The sequence below is a fragment of the Coptis chinensis genome, chromosome 6 (genome assembly GCF_015680905.1).
Source record: "Coptis chinensis isolate HL-2020 chromosome 6, ASM1568090v1, whole genome shotgun sequence".
Taxonomy (NCBI): domain Eukaryota; kingdom Viridiplantae; phylum Streptophyta; class Magnoliopsida; order Ranunculales; family Ranunculaceae; genus Coptis; species Coptis chinensis.
The window spans coordinates 14,070,756-14,093,248 of NC_141461.1; the positions used below are offsets into that span (position 1 = coordinate 14,070,756).

Here is a 22,493-nt window from a genome sequence, read left to right on the forward strand (position 1 = left end):
TCAACCAACACCATTCATACACTCATTCTCAATCTCAACCCTATATCTGTGCTTGTCAGAACACGTGTTATGTGGATCCTCATATTCAGCAACTATAAATACCCCCTACACGAACTATGCCAGACTTGATTCTACTCTCCTCCCAGAAGTGAGAGATAGATACGTATGCAGTTCGCTCAGAACGAACTCGGTCTTTTCAATCTAATATTCTCATCTCCTCTTGTAAAGTCTAAACTAAAACACTCATTTACATTGGTGCCGTCTGTGGTCTCGATTTCTTGAGAAACCATTTTACCTAAACAAAGATCTTCAAGCCCACGAAGCATGGCAAGCCTTGAAGCTCAAACCCAGAGCTTAACAAGTCAACTAGGCACCATGAACGAGCACATTACCCTGCTCAGGCAAGAGAATGTTGCACTACGAACACAAGTGTATGCGCAAAATCCAACTGGCGCAATAGCAGAGAACGGTATTCATGAAGTTAACCAACAGATCAACGAGCTGTTGCAAAGAATTGATCAGAGTGCAGTCAAGAAGGACACCACTGAGATCGTTCAAAAAATGTTAAAGACGAACTACGAGTCCCTTTTCACTGCTGAGGTACTCAGTAAACCTTCTCCTCCAGATTTCATCCAACCATGTTTTGCAATGTATGATGGCAGCACATTCCCCGGTCAACACGTGGCTCGATACATCCAGAGTCTCGCGCTCTATAATGCCCAGGAGGTCGACCATCTCCATTGTCGTTTGTTTTCTGCCAGCCTTAATGATGGCGCTCTCGATTGGTTCTTTTCACTCGAGCCAGACTCGATAAAGAACTTTGAGAATCTCACCGATCTATTCGCTAGGCAGTACATTCATAACAGGCGTAAAAAAGCAGACCTAGATTCACTTTTCCAGCTCTCACTAGGCAAAGATGAAACCATCCGTGCCTTCTTAGGTCGGTTCAAAACCGAACTGTTATGCATGGAGAGCAGTCTCAAAGAATCATTCGCTATATTGGCATTCACCAATGCTTGTCGTGTACGCAACACAACGCTCTCCAGATCGCTCTTAAAAGAGCGTCCAAAAACTTTATCCGACCTGCATGCTCGAGTTGACAAGTATATTAAGTTGCAAGAAGGCCTGAAATGCGAAGGCCTAACAGAAGAACAACAAGTGGTAGCAATTTCTGAGGACGACCCACCTTCCAAAAAGCGTCCCAGACATCAAGGACAGAAGTTTGGAAACAGAACACCCGACAGTCGTGAGCTCGCTGTACTCACCCGATCTCCCAGTTACATACTGGAGAAGATCAAGGGAGCTTCCTATTACCGACCTGAAGTGCAGCAACCAGAAAATCGTCCAGGCAAGCCCTACTGTGCCTTCCATAGAGCCAAATTTCATGATACCAATGAGTGCTAGGGGCTCAAGCACTACCTCCAAGACCTAGTCGAGTTGGGTCATATTAAGCATTATATTAATATCGTTAATGGCGACTTGAGCCATAAGATCATGGCTCGCAGAGAGCATAGTAGATCTCCAGCTCGCCACAATAGTCAAGCCTATTCCCGTAGCAGAGGATGCCCCAGCGACCGTTCCCGTCATGACCGTTGTCAACACTCATCTGATAGAGATAACGACAGGATGATCAACATGATCACATTCTAGGATGATTATGTTACATCCACTAGAGAAAAGAGGAGACGATAGCGCTCTCCGTGAAATCTATCGGGCTTTCTCCTCGGCATACATATGCCCCACACCAATTTTCAGTCGCATTCAGCGACATAACTCCGAGAGGTGACCTCAACAAGGTTTGCCTCCCCCATAATGATGCCCTAGTTGTCCATGTCAAAATCAGCGACTGAACAGTCAAGCGCGTCTTGGTTAACCCAGGTAGTTCATGTGACATCTTGTTCTATCAGACTATCAAAGAGATGAACATGCCCAGATCGGTCTTCATAGATCCAATAGCTCCTCTCTATGGATTCAATGGCTCTCGAGCCGACCCAATTGGTGACATCATACTCCCCGTCTCCGTTGGATCAAGGGAGGACAAAGTCAGCATCAACATGCGTTTCAACGTTCTGGATGTCCACTCGTCCTACAATGCCATTTTAAGACGTCGCTGGATCTATCAAATGCAGGCAATACCATCAACACTCCATCAGATACTCCGCTTTCCCGGCCCCAAAGTATGATGGAGCTTCGCAGCAACCAGCTCGAGGCTTACCACTGTAATCAGATCCTTTCAGCGAGCAAACCCGTTGGGGCTTCCATCCGAACCAAGCGCGAGCTCACCCACACCACGATGCCCAAAGACTTAATCACTAAGGTCAAACCTAAAACGCCAAAGGAGAATGCTGGGGGCTTTATCAAAATAGTCAAACCACCAGTCATGACCCCAGAGGTCGCCCCAGCCCCTGTTAATCCACCAGTCAAGATCCCAGAGGTCACACCAGCCCCTATTGTCATGACCACAGAGGTTGCATCAGCCCCTATTGTCATAACCACAGAGGTAACACCAACTCTTGTTGCCAAGACCTCCATGCCGTAGATTGACAAAGCATCACCCGTGACCAACTCCACTAAGGTCGCTTCAGATTCTAAAGCAGCAGTTCAAACTAAAGAAAAGGAGCGAGTGAACCTTGGAACTGAAGACGATCCCAAATTTGTCTATGTAGGGGCTAACTTTGTCCCTACTCTCAAAGCTCAACTTGTAAACTTTTTATCATTGAATAAAGACGTTTTTGCTTGGTTGTACATTGATGTACCTGGTATAGATCCTAATATTACATGTCATAAGTTAAATGTTAATCCTAATGCTAGGCCAGTCCGTCAGCGACCTAGGAAGCTATCTTTAAGATTTCAAAAAATAATTAATGATGAGGTCGATAAACTCAAAAAAGTAGGCTTCATAAAAAAGGTGGACTACCCAGAGTGGATCGCTAACATAGTAGCAGTCCCAAAAAAGAACGGTATAGTTTGTCTTTGCGTAGACTTCACCAATCTCAACCAATAAACACCTAATGATGGTTTCCTCTTGCCAAGAATCGACCGACTCGTGGACCAAACCTACGGCCATGAGCTCCTATCATTTATGGATGCATATAGTGGATACAACCAAATCCCACTCATAGAAGAAAACCAAGAGAAAACCTCATTCATCACAGAGCAAGGGATCTACTGCAACAACGTCCTCCCGTTGGGCCTCAAAAACGCTGGAACGACCTATCAGCGGCTCGTCTATGACATGTTCCAAGACATGTTAGGTGACATAATGGAAGTTTACATTGACGACATGGTGGTCAAGAGCAAAAAAATGGTGGATCACCTAGATCACCTCGAGCAGGCATTCTCCAGATTACGCCGGACTCAGATGAAGTTGAATCCAAAAAAATGCCTTTTTGGAGCATCCTCTAGGAAATTTCTTTGGTATCAGGTATCACAACGAGGAATAGAGGCCAATCCAGATCATATCCGAGCGTTCTTGGAAATGCCCGATCCAAAGACAAAGAAACAAATACATAAACTATCAAGAATGGTGGCAGCTCTCAACTGATTCATATCAAGGGCGTTAGACAAATGCCGACCTTTCATGTAGCTCCTCAAAAAAGGGGAACAATTCTCATGGAGCGACCAATGCCAGCAAGCATTCTCTACACTAAAAGAGTACCTAACAACACCACCTGTCCTGGCAAAACTAACAAATGGTGAAACATTGGGGCTCTACCTTGTGATCTCTGACTTTGCTATCAGTTCCATTCTCTTCAAGGAGGACCAAGGGTCAGAAAAACCGGTTTACTTTACAAGCAAGACGTTAACATCAACTGAAAAAAACTACTCTTACATTGAAAGAGCAGTACTCACATTGCTATAATCTGCAAGGAAGTTCAGGCCTTATTTTTAGGCACATCCAATCAAAGTACTCATCAACCTCCCACTGAAGACAAACCTTCTTAGAGACAACAAGACAACTCGCATGGCTATATGGGTAGAGGAGCTCGGGGAACATCACATCGAGTTCGTCCCGCGAATTTCTCAGAAAGGACAGGTCGTTGCTGACTTCTTAGCAGATTTTCCTATTGACGACCTGAACTGGAAACCAGAAACATATTTCACATCCACCAAGCAGCCAGACAAGTCATCCTGGTCGCTCTTTGTGGATGGTTCTAGCAATCCCGGAGGAAGCGGAATCGAGTCGTCCTAGTGTCTCCAGATGGCACTATGGTTGAGAAAGCAGTTCGCATTGATTTTGCGACCTCTAACAATGAGGCGGAGTACGAAGCTCTAATTATGGGACTTAGAATGGCACTACAGCTCGAAGTCCAAGAGCTAAAAATCTTTAGTGACTCGCAACTGGTTGTTCCCTATATTGCTAAAGAGTATACTACCCATGAAGGTAACCTTTCTAAATACCTTCAAGTTGTTTATCAGTTACTTCCTTCTTTTAAGACAGCCACAATACACCATTTCTTGCGTGACGAGAATTGCCTCACAGACAGTTTAGCTTACCTGGCTACTCAAACACCGAATTGCGCCCCTAGACAATTACTCATTGAAGTAATGAACCGACCTTCTTATCAAGATGAGCACGTCCTGGCAATCAGTGACTTGTGCCCACTCTCTGACAGTTAGATGAGTCAGACCTGGATGCAACCCCTCATTGAGTACATCCAGCACAATATAACCCCAGAAAACCGTACCAAAGCCAGACAAGTTCAATATCAAGCACGTCGCTATTGCTTGGTAAACAACAAACTATTCAGAAAATCTGCAGGCGGACCTCACTTGAGATGCATAAGCCCAGAACAGGGTCAGCTGATTTTTGCAGAAATCTATGAGGGAGAATGTGGGAATTATGTTGGAGGTCGCTCTTTGGCTCACAAAGCGATCTCCCAAGGTTATTTCGGGCCACGAATGCAGATCGATGCCAAGAAGTACATACTAAAATGCATCAAATGCCAAACATTTGGCCACAATATCATCCAGCCAGCTCGCAAGTTAATCAATATCGCCAGCCCTTGGCCATTTCACATGTGGGGATTAGATATCATGGGACCATTCATCCCATAGAAAAGCACCGGATTTTGATTTTCCCTGGCTGCCATTGATTACTTCACTAAGTGGATCGAAGCGGTCCCCTTAGCTCAAGTCAAAGAGTCACACGTCAGAAACTTCATCTGGACACACATCATCACCAGATTTGGCCTGGCCCCACACACTGGTGATGGACAACGGTTCCTAGTTCAAGGGAAAAATAGTCAAGGAGTTTCTAGCAAAGTGGAAGATTGTTCATGCATTCTCCACTCCCCAGTACACCCAAAGCAATGGCCAAACAGAAGCTAGCAACAAAGCAATATTGGAAAATTTGAAGAAAAAGATTGAAAAAAAAACCAAGAGCCAATGGCCAAATCAGTTAGAGAACATTTTATGTGGTCACCGAACTACAACTCGTTCTAGCACAGGCGAGTCACCGTTCTCACTATGCTATGGCACAGAGGCTGTCATTCCTACCGAACTAACAGTCACCACGACTCGGTCAAAGCTCATTGAATCTGGAAAAAATGACTCCGTTCTAGCTCGAGAGATCGACTTACTCGAAGAACGTCGTGACCTTGCAACCATCAGAGTAGCATCTTATCATCAGACTCTAAAGGATTCATACAATAAGCGGGTCAATCCTCGATCTTTTCAGCCTGGTGACTTAGTCCTAAAAAAGACTAAGGATGACTCCAAGCTGGCACCAACATGGGAAGGCCCCTACATAGTGGAACGGGTAGTTGGGAATGGGGCTTATTGGATCAAAACACAGGACGGTCAAGCATTACCACGTCCTTGGAACATTTACTCTTTAAAGAGGTTTTATCAATAAAGTTCTTTTTTTCTATTGCGTTTTGTACTATTATTGCTGTTACCATGTATAAACGAATCTTCCGTATCAAAGCTGCTAATTACAATCCCCAAACACATGCTTTCTTAAGCTAATACGCTCACTCGAGCTCATAGGCTTTTTAGCCTTTACAGTCCTTACTAGTTGATGATCTACAACTTTAGAATCAACTCAGCAAGAATGCTCTTCGCGAGCAACACACTTTCTTAAGCTAATACGCTCACTCTAGCTCATAGGCTTCTTAGCCTCTACAGTTCTTACTAGTTGATGACCTACAACTCTAGGATCAACTCAACGAGAACGCTCTCCGCGAGCAACATGCTTTCTTAAGCTAATACGCTCACTCGAGCTTATAGGCCTTTAGCCTCTACAGTTCTTACTAGTTGATGACCTACAACTCTAGGATCAATTCAGTGAGAACGCTCTCCAAGAGCAACACGCTTTCTTAAGCTAATACGCTCACTCAAGCTAATAGGCTTCTTAGCCTCTACAGTTCTTACTAGTTGATGACCTACAACTCTAGGATCAACTCAGCGAGAATGCTCTCCGCGAGTAACACGCTTTTTTAAGCTAATACGCTCACACGAGCTCATAGGCCTCTTAGCCTCTACAGTTCTTATTAGTTGATGACTTACAACTCTAAGATCAACTCAGCGAGAATGCTCCTCGCGAGCATAACACTTTCTTAAGATAACACACTCACTCGAGCTCCCAAGCTTCTTAGCCCCTACATTTTGTATTTGTTGTAGACCTCCAACCTTAGGCTGTAATGACAAAATGACAAAACAATATATACAAGCACTGGGACACAAGCAAAATAAGTGCATTCCAAAACATCTACAATTCAAACTGCCTGAACAAACTCAGAAAACCAGTTCATAAATACACCGATCTATTGGGTCTACCCAGAAATCCAGATCGGTCTGATTACAAGTTTTTTGAAACTATTGAACTGCCACTCACGTGGAAACCAGTTCGTTCTGTATCTTGGTAACAATAATGAAAGGCGAACCACCCAGGCAAGCCTAGGACACCAGTTTTATTGTTATACAATCTCTTACAAATACATAAAACAGACATAATATTCAAAGTACTTCATAACTTACACCAAAGATGAAGATATCCGGCAGCCATAGTCAAGCATCAGCAAGAATGTGTTTATCATCAGCAGGAGTGGCACTGGTTAAAGGAGCGTTACTCACATCTCTTGGTACGACAAGAACACGTGTACCCTGAGCCCCGCGATCACACTCCTCTTTCAACTGCAAGTACGTCTCCTCTAACATGGCATATTCTTCGCATACCCGGTCATATACGCCCTGTGCCTTTCGTGCAACGGACTGATAGTGCTTAACGTACTCTGTCACTACAGCTAGCTTCTCCCGCAAATCTATTATCGAGCTGACCAGCACCGACCTCTCATCTAAAGCGTCCTTCAGTTTTCCTTTATCAGTCTCCCATGCAGCCTGCATGCTCACTAGCTCGTCCTTGTCTTTACTCACATCACTGTCGCCATTGTCAGCCCGTTGGATGGTATGCTTCAACTTATCATATCCAGCAAGGAACTACAGATAGAACATGAATGTTATATTAGCCAACAAAACAACAAGAAACCAGACCAGATAAAGAGCTTACCAAACAACACGCCATATCCATGGTCCCCAGAGTCATCCCCAAATCTTCATCTCCAAGCTCTTCTTTATCACCGTCCAACACAATCCCTTCTAGAAGACAGGTTGCTATGGGTGCCGAGTAGAAGTTACAGTCAGAACGTTTCACCATACGTTTCTTCCCTGTCTTCCCAGTATAGAAGAACTCGCTCCCCAGGTCACTAGCACGCTTCCCTAAAGACTTAGTCGCAGTGTTCTCACCAGCAATACCTTTTCCTTTGCCCAGCACACCACGGTCCTCCGTGTTCAGGTCGGTTCTACCCATATAACTAGCAGACCTGAACACTATACCTCCAGTTCGCTCGCACAAACCAGCCATGAAGTGACATTCAACTTTGGACCGTTTGCTACTCTTTGAGCCAGAAGCAACCGCCTTCCGTTTATCACGATCACACTGGCGACGAGGCACAAATGCAATATCATCCATCACAAGAGGAGAGGCTTCCCTCGCCCCTCCATCATCATGCACATCTCCACGTCGCCTGGCCATCGGGTATTCTAAAGACAACTCAATGTTTAGCAACTTAACAAGAAAGAAAGCACAAACAATGAAAGACACCAACCTGGAACGATCAAGGAATTGCACAAGAACCTTGGACTAGTAGCTTGAAGAGAATGCAGAATTGACACTTTCGAACTTCTCACAAAAATTCATTTTACGTTCCACTGTGTCCCTTCCCAAGACATGGTCTAAACGCATCGAAACACCAAACGGCGCACCACCTGGCGATTATCATGTTTGAATCTCCAACTGTTTATATTCCCACACGTGTCACGTGTTTTGACCAAATATGATCAAAACATTAAGTGTGACGAAAAAGATGAAGAACGTAGAAAAGTAGTGAAAAAGCGATGGTGATTGAGTGAATGATGAGACTGTACCTTTCGGTTGCTTACGTACCCAAATTATCGATGGGATCAAGTCTCAAGAACGTAGTTTTGTATGAAAAATAGTTTGGTATTTATATCTGTAGAGTAGAGATTTCTTGTAACTCAAGAAATTGTAATTGAACCTAATTCTTAATTGATGATTATCTCTTTGATATGAAATGAATTTAGACATAAATTAATGTACATAAGTGGCAAGCCATGTGGCTAGGGTTCAGCCCTAGACATATGAGTTAATGGGCATGTACATTGATCTATGATATTGCAAATTGGGTTTTAGCCTTGTTGATTAAACGAATAAAGTGGAGACTCCTACCAATGGACGTTTGCCATGTAGGTGGGGGTCGAAATACCGCCCCCTCTTTGGCATGCGAACAAAGTTCATATGGCAAAGAAGAGAAGAAAAATCAAGGAGAAAATGGAATAAGAAAAGAGTGAGCGGAATGTATAACAAAGTGTTGTGTAAATATAAACGATAGGAAAATAGACTGTTGGGAAAAATTTGTGAATTATTGGGAACGAAATAATGTCAAACTAACTTATATGGGATGCAATGTAGTTAAATGAAAGATGGCTGAAGTGAGAACTGAAATGGGTGGCACAGAAAAAATTGCAAAAGAAATTGATGGCAAAAACTGTACCAAAATACTTACGTAATAATAATAAAATTGATTTTGACTATTCATGTCAGTGGAAGATTTATATTAGGATTAGATAGTTAAAATTAAATGTAGGGGCAGTTTAATAATAATAGGAAGAAAAGGAAGTTAAATACGAATTGGATTCGAAGGTGAAAACTTGAGCGACTAAAACTGGATGCCAACTTCGGATTAGATAAGAATTGGATTAGATAAGAATTTGGATTAGATAAGAATTCGGATTAGATAAGAATTTGGATTAAATAAGAGTTCAACCAGTACGTGCTGGCTAAGCTCCATATACAAAACAGTATACGGAAAAAAAAAAAAAAAACTAAGTAGAGAAAGATATACAAGGGTGAGTGATATGGCGTGGCAAGGCAGCATGCCATGAGGAATTGGAAATCAAGTTTCGAATTGGTGAAGACGTTTATGCACAGACAACGAAGAGGAAAAAGTTAGTATTATGAAGTCGCCTACATGTTAATTATGAAGAGAACAGACAATTTAATTTTATTACTTCATGTAAAATCGAGTAAAAAACGAGTTTTATTTTTTATATATATATTTTTTTTATTTACGCGGTTTGCAAAATATTTTTCGTTTTTATCGAATCACCGAATCTGTTCGGTAAAAAGGTTTAATATGGTTGCAAGTTCATTATCCAAGAATCATATTCATAAGGTGGATGACGGATTTTGATCAATACGCTTTGATTCGTTGCCGATAACCCGTTAAAAATTCGATTTTTCTCGACTTTAAATCCATGGAAATTTGTAATCTATCTTTGGATTGTGCTGAAATCTGGTGGGTAGGGTTGTACTAGACTCTAGATTATATATGTACGGTTGGATTCGTGTTTGCATCATCTAGTGGTAGGCGTTCATGGGTGGCAGTGAGGTTGCCAACGGAAAAGTGTTTGTTTTCCATTACTGTTGGTACAAACTTAAGGTTGGTGATGACAATGAGTTGTCTTTGAGCCAACTCCCTGATCCAAATACAGAGTTTTAATTCCAACTCATATAGTTTGAAAAAGAAAATAGACCCTAAAGTAAAGCCTGCCACACAAAGCCCAACACTAAAGGAAAGCCCACTTAACATGTAGAAACTGGAAATCAAGTTTTTTTTTGTTTTTTGTTTTGTACTTTGTGCCGCAGGTAGAAACGGCTGCATTATACGGGCGAAAGATAATCGAGAAGGCTGCGAAGAAAAGTTTCGCTCCGCATGATCTCAATGCCTTGGAAAAAATAAATAAGGTGAAGATAATTTTCAATCCGCTCAGAAATTTAACGTAATGCGAATTTTTGCCGAACAGAGAAACGACGATTTTACGAGCAAAATATATTCACAAAGAGTCGACGGAGAAAAGTTTTGTGCAGAAAGGTGTCAATTAATGTCGTAGAAAAATTAAAGAAACTGATAGAAGTTTTATCGAGAAAGATCGACTCAATGACTTAGAAAAAATAATGAAGCTGTCGGAAAGTTTCAATTCGCTTGGAAAGATTCGCTCAAAAAAATCGGCTCAATGCCGTAGAAAAAATAATGAAACTGTCGGAAAAAATTTAACCGAAATCGCTAAGCGAAGCGAATGCAGATTTCGAAGAAGAAAGTGAAGATTTAATCAAGCGGTCGTAAGAAAATTGACAATTGACAAAGACTTTGACAGAAACGAGAGATGAACTAGAACGGGAAAAGATAAATTACAAAGATTTGTACGAGTTGTATAAGTGAAAACTAATAAGGAACCATTGAATTTTCCCTAACCAATGATTATGGGATTGTGTGAATGTAATACCATAGAGCTAAAAATTCTTTTGATGAAAAATAAAAATGAAGTATAGGTTTCGACCAATTCTTTTGATAAAGCAGACGGCGCTAATTATGTTTCGACCAAATATGATCAATGATCAAAACATTAAGTGGTGACGAAAGAGATGAAGAACGTAGAAAAGTAGTGAAAAAGCGATGGTGATCGAGTGAATGATGAGACTGTACCTTTCGGTTGTCTACATACCCAAATTATCGATGGGATCAAGTCTCAAGAACGTAGTTCTGTATGAAAAATAATTTGGTATTTATATCTGTAGAGTAGAGATTTCTTGTAGCTCAAGAAATTATAATTGAACCTGACTCTTAATTAATGATTATCTCTTTGATATGAAACGAATTTAGACATAAATTAATGTACGTAAGTGGCAAGCCATGTGGCTAGGGTTCAGCCCTAGACACATGAGTTAATGGGTTTGTACATTGATCTATGATATTGCAAATTGGGCTTTAGCCTTGTTAATTAAAAGTGGAGAATAAAGGCGTTTTGGAGGTGGGGTAAACACTACCAATAGACCTTTCCAAGTACGACATGGGAAACGCTTTATATGCACAAGACCTCCCCAACACCTTCCAGGTTACATGGCTTTAATAAATATCACTATTTGGACTTACAACACTAGGACCGATTAAAGAGCAGGACGCTCAGTTAGGATCACAGGCAAATTAGCCTCACCGACTCTTACCAAGGAAAGCTTACAACGCTAAACAAGCACATTAACATAAGGGAAATCACATTCAACACATCACATAAATAAGCAATAAGAAGAAACATGCATTTCATAATGGCAAAAGAACGAACTGCCCGGCCATACTCAATCCCTAGTTCGTTTACTAACCGAGCTGCTGAGTCTACTCAGGAAATCAAACTTGGTTAGCCACCAGTCATCACTCCATGAACTCCCCAGAACAATCCGGGAAGCCAGGTCGTTCAAGTACAACACAGAAAAACCTACTACTTAAGGCGAACTGCCCAGGTTACCCCAGGAAACCATCTCTATTATTCCAAGCCAATAGCCATACAAAAGCAGATACTTACACAAGCATTTCTAAAGAACATGTTCAAAACTTTCACTTATGAGTGAATCCAACGCTTGAGAGGAGACAGGTTCTATGGAGGTCGCCACAGCCGAGTCAGCCATGATCATTTCCAGTTAGCCCCCGACCTGAGGCAGATCAGTAGAGACAACACAAGTAGAGAAAGGCACTACTTCGAGAACATTACTAGCATCTCTGAGCGAGTCCTTCCCTTGACCACCCAAAGCCCCACGTTCATGCTCCTCTTGCAGCTCTTCGTATTTTTTCTCCAACTCATCTAGATCAAGGCGCATGTCATCATATGCCTCCTTAGCTTGCAACGTAACCCTTTTGTACTTCTCAGCGAAGTCGTTCTCCGTGGTCAGCTTTCTTTTCAGGTCGTCCACTTCATTGACAACCACCATCTTCTCCAGAGTCACGGAAGTGAGCTGTGCTTTCACAGCGTCCAATTCCTTCTTCTCAGATTACTGCACCTCTCGAAGAGTCGACAACTCATCCTTCAAGGACTCGACCTCAGACTTCTCCATCTCAGCAATCTGAGCTGTTGTTTTCAACTTCTGATAACCAGCAATGAGCTGCACCAGTGAGCTCACGACATACCATCAGTACACAATTTAGCACAACAATACAAAGCAAAGCAAAAGAAAACCAACCACAACAAGATAAGCACTTACCAAACAATATGCCTTATCCATGTCCCTCAGGTTCTCTTCCAGCTCCTTCGAGTCTAAATCTTTCTTGTCACTATCTAGTGTCATCCCCTCCAGTAAACACGCCGTTACGGGTGAAGACTTGTAGCTACAATCCGACTTCTTAACAAGACGTTTCTTACCAGTAACCTCATATACATACACCAAGTTGCACTCCAGTTTATTCCTCTCACTTCCAGAATGACCCTTGCCAGTCTCCCTAGCAGCAGCCTTTCCCTTCACCTTACCAGAAGTGTCCCCAGCAACTCTGGTCGGCACGACCTCAGTGTTCCCATGGCCCATAACACTAAAGTCGACCTCAGCCCTAGACCTCGAGCTACGAGTTGCCTTCCCACTAGTTCGCCCACCACCGCCAGATCCCGAGCTACCCCCAAGTACGATTTCAGATGCTCTCACGACCTTGGTAGTCTTCAAATCAGGCTTGTCAACCTTCCTCTTCAACAAGCGACTCTGCTCATGCAGAACAAAAGAGATGTCCTCCAAGTCATAGGGTGCACTCTCATGGCCCTTCCCACCTCCAGTTCCAAAGGCCCCAGCACCACCAGCAGTATCTCCTGTTTCTCAGCTTGAGTTAGCCAAGAAAACCTCTCTATCACCCACGCTCAGTTTGCCTTTTAACCGAGACCTCTGCAAAAAAAAATAGACACATATCATATACCAAATCAACACTCAAGACATCAACACAAAACACCAACATCCACCCAGAAAAATTGCAAACCCTAGTGTTCACACCGAACCCCCTAGCACAATAATTCTCAATCATCAGCAACGACCTCCTCTCCCAAGGCTCGTTACTCACACCGTCCAGCACGCTGGACTTGGTCGTCCGGGTTTGCAAGCTAAAGTTATTAGCCTGAGATTGCTTCACAGAGAAGTGCTTGATAATATCTGCAACCCCAATGCGATATTCACCACTCCCGTTCAGCAGGTTAAATACCCTGAACAGCCTCCAGGTATTGCCAACGAACTGGCAGGGTGCTTTCTTACAAAAGTTCAGAAACTCACACACCAGCTTGGAGAGTGGTACCATCATCCCCGCCCTCAGTTGCCCCTCGCAGATAACTACCCCATAGTTCGTGGGCACGAACGTGTCACTAAAAACTTCGGCGTCCTCTCCCAGTTCTTGGATCTCCAGGCCACTCACTTTTATACCGTACGCTTTCCTCAGATCGGCAAAAGCTTTCTTAGCTCGTCTATCTACTATTCTAGGTGGTAAACCACTAGAGGTCAATGCTACCCCACTGTTAAAACTACTTTCTACAGCCACAACAATATCAGGTCTAACTTCCTCCTTCTCACTCTCAAACCCAACTAATTCTTCTCTCTCTTCCTCAACATCATCATAACCCAGAGAAACCTTGTGAATCTCATCAGATCGCGTGTCGTCAGAATCAGACATCTTCCTCTCATAACTCACAACTACCACAATGCTAAATATAATGGACGACCTAACAATTCAACAAAAAAGCAAGAACAAAACAGAGAAATGGAAGAGCAACAATGGAAGAAAACTAACCTGAGATGCCCTAAACGTAGTGTTTTCTGGGAATGAAGCAGAAAATGACTCTTTAGATTTTTAGGTTTGGTTTTATGTGATCGACCCTTCAGTTCCCGATGCAAGTCATGATTACACCCTAAACCCTAGCCCACACGACTACCGAAGACCTGTCTTTTCAAAATCCTGAAAAAAGCGGCAGCGCATTTTCCCCTCAACTGCTCATATTCTCCCATGTGCCAATCACGTGCATACTACAATCAACACCAGTTCGTTATACAACACAGAACGATCTCTTCAGCACGGTAGATATTCTCACATTAGTTCGTCATACAACACGAACTAACCTTAGTAGCACAGTTGGTGTTTCCATTCACGTCAGTTCGCTTCCTCTCTCATACTCAACACGTGCCACCGTTTTCTCTCAGCAGATCGCTTCAATGTTCAACACGACCTACTGAGAGGGAGCTGTGTGAGAGAGTGATATTCTCATTTAGGAATAGCAGGCACGTGTCCGACATAACGGAAATACCATACCGACCTCACGTCCTCGTTCTCCGAGCTGGCTCCAGAGCGACTTACATCATCATCTTAAGCACCCGATCTACGAGATCGCTCCAAACAGGCTCAGCTCGCACATCCTCACGCAGAACGTTTCATCTAATGACATCATCCTTCTTCTAGATGCAATAATTACCAAAGCCATACTTACACATTCCATTACTGCAAAATATGAACCACTGTAACCACTCCCTATCATTACAAAATTCCAACTAACACCATTCATACACTCATTCTCAATCTAAACCCTACATCTGTGCTTGTCAGAACACGTGTTATGTGGATCCTCATGTTCAGCAACTATAAATACCCCCTACATGAACTACGCCAGACTTGATTCTACTCTCCCCCCAGAAGTGAGAGATAGATACGTAGGCAGTTTGCTCAAAACGAACTCAGTCTTTTCAATATAATATTCCCATCTCCTCTTATAAAGTCTAAACTAAAACACTCCTTTACATTGGTGCCCATCGTGGTATCGATTTCTTGATAAACCACTTTACCTAAACAAAAATCTTCAAGCCCACGAAGCATGACAAGCCTCGAAGCTCAAATCCATAACTTAGCAAGTCAACTAGGTACCATGAACGAGCACATCACCCTGCTCAGGCAGGAGAATGTTGCATTACAATGTTATAAAATTATCCAGCGGTCCAAATTTTTCAAATTTCAAAACAACTTCTAACAAAATTAAACATTTCATTTGGGCTGTTTTTTGTAGGGAGATTCTCCATTTATGAAAAGACTGTCTTCACCAAAAACCAGCTCCCAATTCATCTTATAAATCCATTTTTGGTGGTAGAGTTTATTTGGAATTCCCAATTCATTTTATAAATCCAATTTTGATCCATTTTTGGTGGTAGAGTTTATTTGGAATTCCCAATTCATTTTATAAATCCAATTTTGATAGAGGAATTTATTTGGAGTTCATGTAATACGGAGTTCATGTGCTTGTCTCGTTATTACTCAAAAAAAAGTATAAACCTTGTCATAACTAGAATTGACACTTTTCATTTCTATAAAAATATTCGGTCTCGTTATTACTCAAAAATGTATAAACCTTGTCATAACTAGAATTGCTCACTGTCTCAGGCTAAAATAATATTTCGGTCTAATAAACGATCGTGCTTAAACCATGTCCAGGCTAAAATAATGTTCATCCTGAAATTTATTTTTCTTTCCCAGGAGCCTTGTGCTGCAGATTGCCACAACGTGCCTATAAACATTTGAAAATATAAGGTTTGTAAGGCTTTACCCTTGTTTAGAGGGAGCCTTTCCAGAAATTCTCAACGGCTAAGGTTGAACCCAAGCCGAAGAGGGGGTTTGGAAATAGTTTTCAACCAGCAATTGACGCGCCTCGGTTACACCTCACTAGCTGCGTCATTGCCCCAAGCGCAAAGATAATCTCTAATATCATCTAAGCTCTCATTTTATAGCCAGTTTTACTCTTGCTTCCTTATTTGGTCCCCTATGTGGGACTATTTGTTCTATGTACAGTATGCTTGGTCTGAACAACGAACTACTAGATGAACTTGGTCTTTGTTTAAGTCCCAATCCCTAGTGAAATAGAACATCTTAAACAAAGATACAAGATTTACTTAGGATTGGTTGACCAGGTTAAGCATTAGCATTACCAACAACTCTACAAGCAAATCAGTAGGATAGTCAAAATTTTAAGATGAAGTAGAGAAGCCATGTTAATTGTTGTACACACACGTATAGTGCGCAGGTTTGTCGATCTGCAAACCTAAACAATAATTGATCGAGTGTAATATGCATCTGGGAAGTTATTCAGGATGAATTTTAATGTAGGGTAAACTAGTGTTATTCCCCTATTAGATGAGCTAATTAGGATTTCCCCACTAGATGGGAAATTAAAGTCTCTCCTCTAAATACACACAAAAAAAATTCAATCAACCCAATTTTACTTTTTTTTAGTGTATTTAGGAAAGAAACCCTAATTTCCCATCTAATAGGGAGAAATCCTAATTTGATCATCGAGTAGGGAGTAATATTGGTTAACCATTTAATATATGAATATATGTCTCTGCGTCCTGAATGGGGTTCAACATAGTGGCAAAGCTCCACGGTTCACTCATCAGGAAGGATGCATGTGTAGTATTTATATATGAAGCTATGTAAACTTCGATCTGGGTGGATTTTCAACTATAGGGTAAGACTGTAAGAGTAGAGGACTTGAAAGTGTTTCCAAATTCCAACACTTGCACCAAAATTCCTACATTCCTACCAATTACCAAAAGTGATGCAAGTTATCATTTTAAAAACTGCAAAAAGAACTCATCTGAATGTACATCCTTTTTCTGTAAAATTTGCTGGCGGAAACACATACCAAGTCTCCTTTATTCATATCCTGTTCTAGTTAAAATCCACCGAAAATATTTCCTGGCATCCCAAGCACAACTTATTTCTCAAGATTTTTGTGGTGCTGATTTGATATCAATTTTCATTCCTATATTAACAATAAAAAAAATTAATAAACATGTAGCATTGAAAACTAATTATGTGGTTGTGATCAGGTTCATGGGCCAACAACAAGAAAAAGATTGTCGGCTCTTAGTTTGCTCATTCAGTTAAGCCAAATGTCTGTTTGATTGATGTAATTATCCTAACGAACGAAAATGTGAACCAATCAAAGCGCAATCACAGATTCACAATCAATTTTTAAAATGATGACCATTTGTCCATTCTACAAACCAACTTTGTTACATAACATCTGGAGCACAAAATACTTACACGAGAGAAGAAAAAAAAAAAAAAACCAGAGCACGTGGCCACGAAGGCACTGAGAAAGAAATCAAAGAGAAAATGAAAGGGGCAGCTTCTTTTTTTACTTTTATGTTTTTGCACTTTAAAGCTACTTCCCAACACTCCCAACATAAGACCCATACTCATTTCTTACCTTAAATCCAATAACTCTTCATTTCTTAAAAATATCCAATCTTTGATTCATAAAATGGCCTTTGGGTCATTCAGTTTGCCTCATTTCTATGGAAGGTAATATTTTTCATTCTTTTTTGTTGGTTATTTGGATTGGTTTTTATTTAAATATCGTTTCTTTATGACTAATGGATTTAAATTATGTGATTTAGTTATTGGATTAGATGTGAAGTTGTTGATTTTGACTATGGAATCATAATTAGTTGTAAGAATTGATGATCTAGAATTTTATTTAAGATTAGTCTGATTGTGTTTTTTTTATTGATAAGCTTGATTTGATGTATGAGTGAAGTCTGTTACAACACGAGATTAAGGGTTTATGGATGTCGAGTATATTAGTTTTAAATGTTTGTTTATTTTGCTTGTTTTCGCAGAATTTATAAACAGAAATGAGATAAATGTAATAGGAGTAAGTGTTTAGAGGTTTTTGGAGATGTCTAGTGTACATAGTTCCAAGAGATCTCCACTCTGCAATGACTTTCGAAGAAAAAAGGATAGCAAAATGGTTGTTGGTGAATCATCACTTCAAAGAGAATTTGAGGATTTGAATGTGTCGAGGTGTCTGGTTAGAAGTGTTAGCCAAAAATTTAAAAAGAAGAGCTTCAAGGAAGGTGAGGGAGAAGAGAAGATTGAGGGGAGAGTTTCTACTAAATGCCTTGGATTTTACGGGAGGGCTGGTGGGTGTAAAGTGGGTGTGGACACAACTGAGGAGTTTGAAGATGGAAGCGGGAGAAGGAAGTCAAATGCTGGGGAAGAAGGTAAGAGATATCAACCAATTTGTGGGAGCGAGGACATTAGGGTTGATTGCTTCTCATATGGAGCTGCAGAGAGGATATGGAAGAAGAATAGCAGAAAGGATAAGGCAGCTGAAGAACCAACTCCAAATAATATAATGGAATTTTTTCTTCCAGATGAAATTCTAGAATTGTGCTTAGTAAGGCTTCCTATGACCACTCTCATGACTGCCCGTCTTGTCTGCAAGAAATGGAGATGCTTGACATCCACAGGTAGGTTTGTGAGAATGAGGCGAGAATATCAGACGCCATGGTTGTTCCTGTTTGGTGTTATAAAAGATGGTTACTGTTCTGGACATATTCACGCATTGGACACATCTCTTGATCAATGGCATAAGATCAACTGTGATATTTTGAGGGGGAGGTTTCAGTTCTCTGTTGCTACTGTTGGGGAAGATGTTTATGTTGTTGGAGGCTGTTCTAGCTTGATGAACTTTGGGAGGGTTGACAAGAGATCTTTTAAAACACACAAAGGGGTATTAGTGTTTAGCCCCGTAGCTAGATCCTGGCGTAAAGTTGCACCAATGAAGTCGGCAAGATCTTCATCGATTCTTGGAGTGCTCGAGATCAATTCTAATTCTGCAATTTTTCGAAGTCAGAAAGACAGACATGACCATCGCTTTACCAGGACAAGAGTTGGTGGTATATCTGATGTTTACGAGGATCCTCACAGGCTCTCAGTAAGGCGTCAACTTGAGGATGCTCAGAGTGAGGTGTCAATAGAACACGCAAGAAATCCATATAAGTTTTTGAAATCAGAATGTACTTTATCAAATCCAAAAGGCGTTCGGAGATTTGCTTTGATTGTTGTAGGTGGGCTAGGATCCTGGGATGAGCCTTTGGATTCTGGGGAAATCTATGATCCAGTAACAAACAAATGGATAGATATTGGAAGGTTGCCAGGAGATTTTGGGATTGTTTGTTCTGGAGCTGCTTGCAAGGGATTATTTTATGTCTGTTCCGAGTCTGACAAGCTTGCAGCTTATGATTTAGAAAGATGCACATGGTTTGGAATCCAAACCAGTCAATCTCCTCCACGTCTTCATGAGTATTATCCAAAACTCATATCGTGCTGTTGTCGGTTGCTCATGCTCTCTGTCTCATGGTGCGAGCAGGATGATCTTTCAGATTTGAGAAAGAAAGCAGTGAGGAAACTGTACGAGTTGGACCTCGCAAAGCTTAAATGGAAAGAGGTCTCGAAACATCCAGATGCACCGATGGATTGGAATGCTGTTTTTGTGGAAGATAGAGGAAAAGTGTATGGTGTGGAGATGTTCAAGATATTTGGTCAGGTGTTGGACTTCTTGACTGTCTGCGAGGTAACAGATTTAAGATTACAGTGGAGCCGTATCTCAAGGAAGCACATGGCACATGAACTGGATGCTTCGTCATGCGTCACCAAGTCAATGGCAGTGTTACATTTGTGAAAGTAACTGTTATTGTGGGACTTGTGCTGAAGGTTTTTGAGTTGCATCAACCAGATTCTTATAACTGTTTTGTATAATGTTTTTAATTTTGATGTGAAGTTTGCATCTTGTCAACTTCTAGGTTGGATATTTAACATACAAATTTGAACAAAGGGAGGCCGTTGTTACTTGTCTATTTGTCTTCCCCTGTACATTGTAACCATCAACAATGTAAGAAAAATATTCTGTGTTTTGAATGGAGTTTCTTATTATAATTAACTGACTTTGTTGTTATATTAGTAATTTTTATTGTAGTTTATTTCTGCATCCTTTTGCAATAGTTTGAACTTATAAGTTTTAGCATTTTAAGACTTGACACAGAAGCAGATGATGCAAGATCCAGATTACAGAATTTCTTGAATTTGAAATTCTATTTACTATATTCACAAGTAGACAGTCTACTAGGAGGAACAAGGTTTTGTTAAACCGTTTTAGTCCAAATTGCTTGGTAAAGACGACTCTTTGTAGTAGACTTCTGAATTATCCTCGAGTGAGAATACATCGTCTGCAGGTGCAGGTCTAGGAAAGAAACTGTACTCGCAAGTATGCAGGTGCTAGGAAAAAAACACTCGAGGGAAGAAGAAAATAAGGTGAAAAAGGAGAAACCGAAATTCTTACTAGTATCACTCCAAATTTTGTAGGCTCAACTTTAAATTGGTGCTTTCATGTCTCTCTGACTTTGCAGTTATAGTAATACAAGTTAGAACAATTCAAACACCATGTGAAAGGGTATATATTTTTTAATGCCTCATTGCAAACATTTTAAGGATTCTAAGTGCTAAGTGGTAACTAGTCACTAAAACGCAGATAGTGTTGTAATTACCAATTTTAAGTATGGAAGTACTGAATTCTCACTCTAGGTTGCAATAACACACGAAATCCAGGTTAACAGAGATGTGGCGTAGAAAACTAGAGGTGATACAATTTGATGGTGGAGAGATTGGAATGGATACGTGATTTCTAATTAGGGTTTTTTAGAATTTGGTACTACTTTTTAGAGCGATATTAGGAAACAGAAAATTAGTCTAGAGGAGTTAGTTATAAATATTTAGTAGTCCTAAGACTCCTCTTAAATTTGTTTAGAATTTAATACCCCAATTTGACCAGAATATGAAACTAACCACCTGTTATCCAACTTTACCAGGAATAGACGAAAATATCCTCACTTGAAAACAAACATAACCAACTATCTACCCAGTAACATAGTGGGATACAAAACAAAAAATTGAATTTCACACAAAAAATTCACTTATAATGAAAATGCATATAATGAAAAGATGACATCTAGGGTGCATCAGAGTACTTGAAAACAAACATAACCGACTATCTACCCAGTAACATAGTGGGATACAAAACAAAAAATTGAATTTCACACAAAAAATTCACTTATAACTACCTGCCTTCACATTTAAAAATGCATATAATGAAAAGATGACATCTAGGGTGCATCAGAGTGTATGAGGGGAATGAATGAGTCCTTGGACAAGATTTCTTTTTCTTTAATACACCAAGATCTTGTGCCTATATGAGTGGCCCAGATGCTATACGCTGAGTACACCCTGCACACACTAGCTTTTCGGTAATGAAAAAACTAAAAATATTATGCCTCCAATATTTTGTGGAGGCATTTGACACTAGTCGTTAAGTCTAAACTCCAAACCACTAGACACTAAACCCAAAATCATTATAAACTAGACCCTAAGCCTAAACCCTAAACCTTAAGACACTAAACCCTAAACCTAAAGCCTAAACCTTAAGACACTAAACCCTAAACCCTAATCCATATATCCTAAATTTATAAACATTAAACCCTAAATCAACCCGTTTCATTTAATAGTAGTTAATCAAACCCACAAAATAAATAATCAAATGCATTTTGTATCTGCATTTTAAAATGCGTGGTATGTATGCATTTTAAAATGTATAAGTTTATAACGTGGTGCATCTGCATTTTAAAATATATAAGTTTATAACGTAGTGCATCTGCATTTTAAAATATATAAGTTTATAACATGGTGCATCTGCATTTTAAAATGTATAAGTTTATAACGTCCACATTCGGATGAAAACAGGTAGTGTCAAATTTAACTTTTGGAGCAATACACGTACTTTTTGTTAAATTCTATTCAAACCCAAAATCTATTCTTTTTGTTCTAGTAGTTATCTTATCTAAGAGTAGTTATCTTATTCAATTTTATTCTGGTAGTTATCTTATCAACAAGTAGTTATCTTGGAAGGGTGAAAAAGAGAATAATTTATATTAAAAATAACAAGTGGCTTTTTTGGTCTCGAGTCAAAAGTTTAGATTCTAAAGATTTTCTATAAAAAAACACTTATGGCGGATAAAAACAATGTAGGGGTATTAAAACCCAAAAAAATTATGAATAGGGCTTTTGAGTTGTTTTTTTTTTAAATGAGACTCTCTAGCCCAATTTAAATAGTACCAAATTTCAAAAAAATTAGGAAATAGTACCACTTCTGTCGGCCACCGTCAATTGACCGAAGTCAAACTATTTCAATCTGTTCAGATTTTCATAATGTCCACAATACTCTCAACGTGATTTTCATGTGAG

At 40.4% G+C, this 22,493-nt stretch overlaps 2 protein-coding genes and 1 non-coding gene across 3 annotated transcripts; 2 read left to right on the plus strand and 1 right to left on the minus strand.

The window, feature by feature from the left end:
* Positions 1–324: 324 nt before the first annotated feature.
* LOC147491604 (uncharacterized) lies at positions 325–1,404 on the plus strand. The gene has a single exon (XM_086567284.1). The coding sequence runs from the start codon at positions 325–327 to the stop codon at positions 1,402–1,404; it is 1,080 nt and encodes a 359-aa protein (XP_086423410.1).
* Positions 1,405–15,949: 14,545 nt separating this feature from the next.
* LOC147491605 (U4 spliceosomal RNA) lies at positions 15,950–16,104 on the minus strand. The gene has a single exon (XR_015200587.1). It is a non-coding gene; the product is annotated as a U4 spliceosomal RNA (small nuclear RNA).
* A 1,221-nt stretch (positions 16,105–17,325) lies between these two features.
* LOC147491606 (F-box/kelch-repeat protein At5g42350-like) lies at positions 17,326–20,139 on the plus strand. The gene is made up of 2 exons (XM_086566062.1): positions 17,326–17,717; positions 18,035–20,139. Exon 2 carries the CDS (start codon positions 18,094–18,096, stop codon positions 19,879–19,881), a length of 1,788 nt encoding a protein of 595 aa, XP_086422188.1. The 5' UTR covers positions 17,326–17,717; positions 18,035–18,093; the 3' UTR covers positions 19,882–20,139.
* Positions 20,140–22,493: the final 2,354 nt, after the last annotated feature.